Below are 10,803 nucleotides of genomic sequence, written 5' to 3'. Positions count from 1 at the left end.
GGTGTTTTATTTTACTTTGAGGGTATCCTGTACCTCAAATTTACTAATTTTTCTCTGCTTAAAACAGACTGCTTTATCTTGAAATCTCCTTGACTTCCTTAACATTTGGAAGTTCTGAATCTGTGCCATTCCCTCTTTTTGTTTTGTAGTTGACTTCATCACAAATTGATATCTCTTGTTCCCTATTTTCAGTCTTGTAGGTTTGTTTTACTTTAAACACTTCTATATCTGGATTGGCGTCCTGGTGTGGTGCTGTGAGTTAATGCGCCAGACTGCAAAGCCATTTGAACTATAAGCTCGGTGGTTCAAGCTCACAGTCACTCCTTGGAAACCCTATGCAGGGTTGCTATGTGTCGGAACCGACTTGACAGCACTTTTTTTTTGTTAACAACAACATATACCTGGATTAAGTTCTGGATAGTGTTGTCATATATGGTTACCTCAGGTTGTTGTCTCCTTTTGTTGGTTCTCAGTCCTTTAATATTTTTTGTAATGTTGGTGTGGTCATTATAAAGTGTGTCAGCCTAGTCTGCTATCTTGCTGGCACTGTGAATTTTTTTTGAGCATGTCTTTTGGTATAAATATATGCAAACATTTCTGACTTCTTGTTTAGCATATAATTATGAATAAAATTGCTGAGTTGTTATTATTAGGTGACGAGTCCATTTTTTACTTCTAGTGAGCCCATGTGACATGCTAGAACTGCCCCGTAGAGTTTTCTAGGCTGTAATCTTCACGGGGACAGATTTCAGGTCTTTTTCTTGTTTAGGTGCTGAGTGGATTTAAACCTTTCACTTAGCAGCCAAGCACTTCCTCTTTCTGCCACCAGGGCCCTCTATTGGAAGACACCTTAAAGTTAATCAGAGTGGCAGTAACGCCATTAATTTTCAAAATACTTAAGCATGAGATTATTCACTGAAGCATTGTTTGTCATTGCAAAGTATTAGAGACAAATGAGCATCCATAGAAGAATGGCTTGATGAACCTGTGGTGAATCGGTTCCCTGGAGTATTACACAGCTGTATCACGTACACAGAGGGGTGGACACTCTGATCTGATAGGGTATAATTTACAGTATATATTGTTAAGTTGAATTATGCAAAGTACAAAGCATATTTATAGTTGCTCATTTGTGCAAAATGATATACAGAAAGGATAGATCTCAAACTATTGAGATTGGTTTAGCATGGGGTTAGGTGAGAACCTAGGTAGAAGAAATTAAGGGAAATAGGACTCATAAGCCTACCTTTTAGTATTAGCTTTGCCTTTTAGAATCATATTAATATTTTACCTACTTTAAAAATAATAATAATTTGGGAAGACTCAAAATGGAATATAGACATAAGCAAATGAACCAAATTGTCTTTCAAATGAATAAAATTACCACACTAAAGGGGCTCAAGAAAAATAGCCCAGTTAATTTTCTAGCACCATACTTGGACAAAGTTGTTGTTAGGTGCCGTCGAGTCAGTTCCGACTCACAGAGACCTTGTATAGGGTTCCTGAGGAGCAGCTGCTGACCTTGCAGTTCAAACTGACCTTGTGATTGAGTGCTGATCCTACAGTGCCACAACAAATATTGAACTCTGGTTGTGATAGGTTTATTTTTCACAGAGACATAAGGGTTAAGTCCCTTCAAACTCTGAAACTTTATAGTCCTAGAAAGACCAAGGAGTTATGGTGCATAGTGGCTTAAGTATTGGACTACTAACCCCAAGGTGAGCGGTTCAAACCCATTAACCACTCTGCAGGAGAAAGAGGAGTTTGTCTGCTCCCGTAAAGATTGATAGTCTCGGAAACCTTTGGAGAAGTAGCTCTACTCTGCTATATATAGATCTGTGTTGCTGTGAGTCGTAACTAACTTGACAGCAGTGGGGTTTTGGTATTCTAGTAAGACCAACTGCTTTACACGAGAGAAATCTTTTTTAAAGTCACAGAGATAACTCATGGGTGGGACTGGAGAGAGGAACCTAACTTAAGAATTGTATCTAGTCCTTCCTTTCAAGAGAACAAAACCAAGCCACCCGACTTACAGAATTGAACTTGTGTTCAGTACATAGACACCGCTTGTCATTTCTTTATCTGAGTTTTCCTTTTTGTTATTTTCAGGGAAGAAACTTTTTGGTGAAGGCTACAGTGGACTAGAATATGATTACCGAGGTCTCATTAAACTTTACAATTCAATTGGAAATTATGAGAAAGTATTTGAATACCACAATGTTCTGTCTAACTGGAACCGGTTGCGAGATCGGCAGTATTCAGTAACCGACGCACTTGAAGATGTCACCACCAGCCCCCAGTCCACTGAAGAAGTGGTGCAGTCCTTCCTGATTTCTCAGAATGCTGAGGGACCGAGCTGCTGAGGAAGGGCCTCAGTTCACCAATTTACCTTTTCCCAGATTCCAGGGAATTCATACTGTGAAATCAAAACCATGTTGTTTTGGGGGTCTGGAATTTGCATTGAAACACTGGTCCAGTCCATTGAAGAGCCTATTTGGGTGATCCCTATCTTGCAAAGTGTCCGTAGGAATAAGCATATATTCAGTTATATTCAGCATGTACCGCATGTATAAGTAGTCTGGCCCACATTTTCAACCTAGTAGAACATAGAGCAGAAAATCTTTTTTTCCCCTCTTTTTTAAAAATAATTCATTTTGCAGAAAGCCTGAAAGACAAAAGAACCTCTAAATAAAACTATTTAAGAGTTTAAAAGAGTTGCATTCTTATTATGTAAGGATGATTTTAACAACTTTTTAACATATAATTCTTCCATGTGGAGGTATTCAATACTGTATTGTAAAGAAATTTTAAGGGAAAAATCTTTATATGCAGTATAAAAATATTAATGCAAATACTAATAAAAGAGGGACATCCTTAAGGTAGCCTTAAGTTTGGCTATCTTATACAGAGAAGTGGACACAGGGAAAGGACCGTGTGATTCATCTGAACTGGACCAGTGTTGATCTGTAAGTAAGATCTGATAGGCCAGCAGTTTTAACTTTAAAAAAAAAAATTTTTTTTTTATGGTACAACAATGCAAGATGCTCTGATAGCATTTACTAACAGGACCAGGAGGATCTAAAAAGGACCAGCCTAATGTAGAAGGAGGTTATCTGGACCAGAGCCTTTAGATGATTCTTTTAGCCACTGCATATGCTTTTGTCAGTAGAGTGATTTCTTTTAGATGTGTAATGAGAAATCATAATGCAAAAATTATATTCATGTAATAGATACCAAACTAAAAAAATTGGGCAATTTCAATGGCATATCTTTTGTCAAGGTACACAGATGGCAATGCCATAAACAAGTCTATAAATACCTGCTGCCGTCACCACCCTCATTTGAAACATTACCTTCAGAATCAATGCAGTTAACAGGTATGTTGGCTAAGAGTCATAAAATCACTCATGTCCTTGAACGGGGATTTTTGCTTACTATGTGATTCGTGGGGATTAATGGAAAAAAAAAAAAAAAGCAACATCAAAAAATACATTTTTATGGTAATTAAAAGTACAGCTTGGTCATTTTATTGGAAATCCAGGAGTCAGATGGAACAATTTCCTAATGCTATGTGTATTCCACTAACTTTATGTTTGGTGCGTTTTGATTTTTTTTTTTTTTTTTTTTAAGCAGTCAGGTTTTTTAATGTTGAGGTAATAATTCAGATTTGAGAAGTTGTGACAAAGGTTTTTTTGCTTTACCTCACTTATATAGCGGCTCATTTGGTGCCGTTATAGTTAAGAATCTGAGTTTCCCCCCTATTTTCAGGGGTTCATGACTTGGCTGTTAAGAGGTGTTATTCCTTGCTAAAGCTTGGAATAGTTGGGTGAGTGGATATGTGTTGAATTTGGTTTTCTTTTAACTTGCACATTGGGTGGGAGGAGAAGAAATCTTAACTGTACGTAAAAGTTAATTGGAGGTTTCAAATAAATTCCGTTTTAAATATTTTTGAACTACCCTAATATAATTGTTTAAAACTGTTATTTGCATTCGTGTTAGTTTTGAGCCTATACTTTTACAGGTGAGTGGGGGGTGTACCTAAGGAGATGGAATGAGCCCAAACCCTAAGATTATAGCTACGTGATCTAGAAATCTGGATTTATTCCTTAAATTGAATATGCTTTTTAAATTTTAGAAAGAATAAATAGGCACACCTGCAGTTTGTGATGCTGGTGCCCTCCCAGGGATTGCTATCTGATGTCAAGAGGCACCTCTTTGTTAATTACCAAATAGTCTCTGTGACCAAGGATGAACATTATTAAGTTACTCAGCTCTGTCCTCACGGGCCTATATATTTAATACCTCCAAAGATTTTCAGGGTAGGCTTTGTATACTTTTATTTAGAGTCCTATGGTATGTTTGTGGATAGGAATGTCATGGTAAATTGTTTTTTTCAATAAATATTTTTAAACTTCTGTTTCCATATGAAGTTTTTGGTTTGTTTTTATAATCTGTTTTTTGGGTTTTTTTTTTTTTGCACATATAGCGCTTCCTCAGATAAAATCTAACAACTGACTTATGGCCTCATCCTTCCTGTATTCAGCCTGTCTCAGTTTAGCTCACACTCAGCAATAAAGCCACAAGCTCTTTTAAAGGCTAGGGTCACAGGGTGGCAATGTCAAATGACAGCCAGTTTTGGGTTTTTGTTTTGGTAACATAATTATTTACAGTTGCCCATTATCAGTACTGCTTTAATGTAGTTTTCTGTAAATTTGTACTCTGATTTAATGTAAACGCTAACTTGAGAAAAGAGAAAACCGGTTTCTTTTAGTGATGCGGCTTAATATGCCATTATTTCTAATTCTTATGAAGAATGATGACCTAAAATTTTTACTTATAGGACTTAATCTTTTCAGTGTGGGCATGCTTAAAATAGAAAAGATGTATGGGGTTAAGAAAATCTCACAAAGAAAAAAAAAAAATTTACCTCACACTAAACCATAGCTTGCACAGACTTCACAGATGGTAGAAGGTTATGTACAGAAGCCCAGGCCAACTTGAAGATTTTCCTAGAGGGTCAGCAAAACAATACTTTTTTTTTTTTTAACTCTAAAAATACCACAACTTTTGGTTTTACCCTTTCTTCCCTGACTTTCATTTATTTACTACCCAGACATTTTCCTGATGTTTCCTAAAGTTTGGTGCTACTCAAGTCACGTGCATTGTGGAACTCTGTCAACACTTGCATATGCCACACTGTGGCCAATCACTCCTGGAGTCAAATGGAACCATCCCTGTGTTTTGAGCCATAGTCTTTATGGGTTTCCAAAGCTATGCCCAAAGCATTAGGACTTTTATTACCGTCAAATCTTTTGTCTCTACTTGATTAAGTTTTATAGTATCCCTGCCCCAGGTTTGCTTTCTTTATGAAAACAAAGGATTTGTCTAAGACAAAGATCTGTTAGGAAGAGTTGATACTTTTCTAAAAATTACATGCAGAGGCTGCCGTCTTAAAAAACACTGAGGGTGCCATTTGGCTGCTCCTTGTAGTGCAAATAGAATGTTGGACAGTAAATACATGCCTCAAACATTATTGAAGCTTTTGGCCAAAACTAAAAATTGAAGAACGATTTGCTTTGAATTGTAACCTACCAACTCAGCTTTTATGTTTATTTCGAGACTCAAAGCTTTGATGCTTCCAGGCTGTTCTTTTTCTGGATGGCAAAGCTACTGTTAGAAAAATACTTATCTGTAAATAAAGTACAGATTTTTTAAAGAATTTTACTTTTGCTTAAATATTAACACATATTTCATCTCTTGGCTTTGAAGGACTTCACTTCCTGCCAGGGTTTTTTTTGGGGGAGGGGGGGAGTAATCTGACATCTGGATTAATCTCCAGTTTAAACACTAGTAGTACATTTGTCCCCAAATCTCAGGAATGTTTTAGGCAGAAAACTGGTTTTACCCTGTTGGTGAACTGAAGGAGGAGTGTGCTTTAGGATTTGTTAAACAATACTGTTCTTCAAATTGCAGTCCTAGGTATCTATAGCATGAGTGGCCTTAGTGAGTTTGTTGAAGTGCACATTTTTTTCAAAAGTAAAATTTAAGATTAAAAATATATACTATATATAGAGATATCTAGAAAACTTGGTTTGTGGTGCACAAGTTAAGTGTTGGATCACTAAATAACCATTGCAGGTACCATTTGTGTAACATTAATTTCTGTATATTCCTTTATGGGAAGATATGTTGCCATGGTAACTAAAGTTTTCAACTTCATTATACTTTTATGATGTGAATGAATGCTACATTTTATTAAATATTACCAGGTCAGTACTATTTTTATACTTTATTAAGTAACAGGGGATTTTAGTTTAATAGGCTCAAAATAAAAAGCTATGTCTTAATGGAACAATTAAAAACAAATCACTAACAATTCTTTACATGGAAATCCCCACTAATAGTGCCACAGTAATTTCTATAGAAATAGAAGGTCATTTAATAGACTTTTGAAAACAGTTCTTTATTGTTTCAGGATGACCTTCCATATCATTCTTCTCACCAACTTGTAGTGCCCACCATTTGTAACCATTAAACCATATTAAGTATGTTTGTAACCAGCATTGTGATATATTCTGTACTTGTATTGCTAAAAATGAATTATTGACTAAATAAATATAGTGTTCCTGCATTTATAGTGTACCTGTTTTCAATTTAGTTGTGATCACTTATAGTTGGGTCCAGGGGTTATTTAAAGAAAACAGTGTGAGAAAGAACTGTTGGAACAAGAATAAAAGTCCTATTCAAGAAAAGTAAAAGAAATGGCAGAAGAGAGATGTGCATGGTAACAGCTTTGAAAGATTGTGCTCATAAAAGTACTTTGGAAAAAACATTAATTCCAGTAGAATTTTTAGTCTTTTCCCAGCAATCTAATTCACAGGCTGAAGGACGGCTGAGAGTTTTGCTGAGAACTGTGAAAAAAACTAGATTTGGCTTACTGTTCGTTCCAGCTGTATCTGAACTGTAGACATTTTAAGTAAGCCTTCTCTTTAAAATTTAAAGAGAAATTTTAAGTAAGCCTCCTTGAGTTCGTTACCTTGTTAAGAATGATCGGTCAACTTAGATCCTTTTAAAATTCTACCATAAGCAGCATAAGTCAGAAGACATAATCAAAGCAGGTATAAGAAATGACCCTAGTATATAAAAGATTATAAAGTAAATCATATTAAACACAATTCTACCTTCACTTGGAATAGTCAGTACTAGCACATTGCTACCTTCAGCTACCCTAATTTTGATTTTTCTTTCATTTTCATGATTTTGAACATGATGCCGCTTCTCTTTAATACCGTTTTCCTAGTAAAATCTTGCTCATCTGTCCAGGAAAGCTTGGTAATTATACAGCATTTTGTTCAAAACTTTGTTAGATTAAGTATAACATGGTCATAAAGTTACAGAATTAAAATCATTTCCAATTTGTAAATTTAGCTCAAATTTGTGAGTTTAACAAACTTAACATAGAGCTTACCCTGTAATGAAATACTATTCTAAATCACACCTAGTTACCTTCAACACTTTTTTGCTTTAGTTCTAGGACCCAGGGTGGCATCCTGGTGGGGCATTGTGGGTTAATGCGCTGGACTGCAGAGGCGGTTTGAACCATGAGGTCGGCGGTTCAAGCTCACCAGATGCTCCTTGTAAACCACCCTATACAGGGTTGCTATGACTCGCTGGCACTTAACAACAACAAGGACTCAGGGCAGCCTTTCAGCCTTGCATAAGCAGTCAAGTCATAAAGTTAGGAAAAAAGAAATGTTGAGTGCTCACTTCCAGACATTACCCTGGTAAATCTAGTGTAATTTATTTTTGAATTAGAACATGTAACATGTCAACGTTGATAACACATTTAAATTCTTGCTGAAACAAGCTAGTGTGAAGCTATGCCTGGGCCCACATTCTTGCATCTGCCATGAATAATCAAACTTCTATGTAAGACAAGGGTCTTTTTTTAAACTGTTTTATTATAAATTATGTGATAGTTTACATGGGAGAACATTAGCTTTACATTCATCCTATTGTATATTGTTACACTGCCATGGTTACAAACCCCTTCATGCATTATCAACCAACCGATGTGTACACCCAGCAAGCCTGCCCCTTGGTCGTCAGCATACAGCCCCTCTCCCTTTCTGGGCCTAGAGTCCCCAGCCGCTCCAGCTCTCCACGTCATTGTCTCTACCTTTAGTTCTTTTGGGCTTGAAGTTTTCCTAGTATATATTTGACTGTTCAAATCTTTTAGGTTTTAGAGAGATGATTTAATCATAGGCAGAAGTGAACATTCTAGGCTTTATAATTCAAAAGTGCTGTCTTTCACTAGCTGTGGAGTCTTACACCATGACTCCGTTTCTGAGCTTAGTTCATCTGTCAAGTGAGGCAGACTCTACCTACGTGGATTATTGTGAAGACTAATAATTTAAATGTGATGTTTGGGTCAGTAGCAGGTCAATTGTAGACACTATGGAAATGCTAGCTCCTTGCTTCTTCCCTTGCTGGAAGGTTTTAGGAGGAGGAAAAGGAGATTGAAACCCCATTTTATCAAATATACCATGATACAGTATGCCTAAACAGGATTCTACTTGTCAGAATGACACTTTGGAAGACTCCACTGGTCCCCAGCATCATAGCAGTTACTAAGGAGTTCAGTGGTTTCAGGTCAGGTTTGTCATAATGGAGTATTAGGTAGATTGTGCCCTTTTGAGGTTGGGTTCTAATGACAGAGAAACCTCTTGTAAGTTGCAATTTGGTGATGCTATAAAGGGAGGAGTCTCAGAAGTTGGGAGAGGGGGGCCTATCAAAGCCAACTAAAGATTTGTGGGAAGCTTCTCAAAACATCTACGAGAACATAATACTCAGCCATCAAAAGGAATGAAGTGTTGATACATGCTACAACACATGAACCAACCCAAACCCAGAGTCAAAGGTCACGTAGTGTATGATGATACGAAATCTCCAGGAAAGATAAAACTATAGAGGCGGCATATTGGTGCTTGCCAGGAACTCTGAGGAGGTAGGACAGGGGTGACTGCCTAGTGAGAATGGGGTTACTGGAGGGTGATTAAAAACATTGTGGAAGTTGTGTAGAGGTGGTGCTTACATATGTATTGTGTACTGGCTGAATGGACCACTTTAAAATGGTTGGTTTCATGTGCATTTCACCTTACTTTTTTTATTTAAGTAGTGCTTAGTTTTCATTGGACCTCAGGGTTTGCTGATGAATGAGTCAGACAATCCCTTTAGTTAGGTGAGAAGAGCAGTTGGTCAGCAAATTATAAAATTGGCATTATGTCTATCTGACAAAAGGGGAATTTCTAAAGTTAGGAAAGTTTAATAATTTCCCAGAGTCACTCAGAGGTGAAAATTTTCATCCAGTGCAAAGAATTCGTGATTGAGCCTGTTGAGTGTGTCAAACCAGAAGCCCTAAATCAGGATCATGAGGAATCTAGAATTGGATTGTACAGGAATGGGTTTAGGGGGAGAATTTTCTCTCCTTCACACCTCTCAAATTTTGCATTTACTTCTCTCTTGATTACTTTGTGCTCTCTTAAAAGAGATATGAACCAATTGCTGTGAAATCCTAGGAAATCAAAAACCAGGTGGTTAAAACACAAGCTGAAGTTGCAAGTGGGTTTCTCTTCTTAAGAACTTGCACAGATACTTTAATAAAAAATTCCACCCCTGTCCTAGCATAACCCTGGAGAGAATGGAAGTGTGGATAGACTCGCTCAAGCCTGAAATGCCCAAAGTACCCACTGAAGGAATTAAGGATAACCACATCAGATGGGTGTGGTGCTGTGATTTAATGCGCCCGACTGCAAAGCCGTTTGAACGGCAATGTTGGCGGTTCAAGCTTACCAGCTGCTCCTTGGAAACCCTATACAGGATCGCTATAGGTTGGGACCGACTTGACGACACTTAACAACAACAACACGTCCAATGGGGAGTCCTGGTGTGGCGCTGTGAGTTAATGCGCCAGACTGCAAAGCTGATTGAACTGAGGTCGCTACGGGTCGGGATTGGCTCGACAGCCCTTAACAACAATAACAACCCTCTGGGACTACCTTCCCTCTACGCCACTTGCCCTCCCCCTGAGTTGGTGTTGGGGAAAGGCAGCCCCACAGGGTAGGGCTAGTGTTAAACTGATCTCAAAAACACAATTGTTTTCTTTCATTGTTGTTATGTGCCGTGGAGTCGGTTCCGACTCATAGCGACCCTGTACAGGGTTTCTGAGGCTGTAAATTTTCACGGGAGTAGAAAGCCTCATCTTTCTCCCGCGGAACAGCTGGTAGTTTCGAACTGCTGACTCTGAGGTTAGCAGCCCGATTCGTAACCACTACGCTACCAGAGCTCCATTGTTTTCTTTCATAATGGTGGTATATTTTAACTGTAGAAAATTTAGAAAATAATAAAGAGTAGTATAAAGAAGGAAACAAAGTTTTTAGCCTTTAAACAAGCGATAACTACACTGAACATTTTATTATTATTATTATTAAAGATTTTTATTGTGGATTGAGTGAAAGTTTACAGGGCATAGCGTCAGTTTTACATTCAACAAATCAGATACCTTGTTTCATTACATTGATTATAATCCCCTCCATGCACCATCATTTAACAGTATTTCAATCCACTTAAGCTTTTTAAAAAACAAACAAAAAACCACTCAAGCATATATAATAATTTACATCTCCAAAGGGCACATTCTGCAACTCTGCCTCCTGGCCACCAGCTCTTAGTCCTTCTCTTCTTAGTCCATGAGTCTCGAGTCCTCAGCCCTTCCCCCTCTCCATGCCCCCATCTCTGCCTCCA

General features: G+C 37.6%; 1 protein-coding gene across 1 annotated transcript in view; it reads left to right on the top strand.

Annotated features, from left to right (window-relative positions):
- The window catches only part of APPBP2 (amyloid beta precursor protein (cytoplasmic tail) binding protein 2), a 96,600-nt gene extending 94,237 nt beyond the window's left edge, over positions 1-2,363 (top strand). The window contains 1 exon segment of the mRNA XM_006833631.1: positions 2,110-2,363. Coding sequence (XP_006833694.1) covers positions 2,110-2,363 — 254 coding nt within the window.
- The last annotated feature ends 8,440 nt before the right edge of the window (positions 2,364-10,803 follow it).

The sequence above is a fragment of the Chrysochloris asiatica genome, unplaced genomic scaffold (genome assembly GCF_000296735.1).
Source record: "Chrysochloris asiatica unplaced genomic scaffold, ChrAsi1.0 scaffold00007, whole genome shotgun sequence".
In the NCBI taxonomy this organism is placed as follows: Eukaryota; Metazoa; Chordata; class Mammalia; order Afrosoricida; family Chrysochloridae; genus Chrysochloris; species Chrysochloris asiatica.
This window is presented reverse-complemented; position numbering and strand designations above follow the sequence as displayed.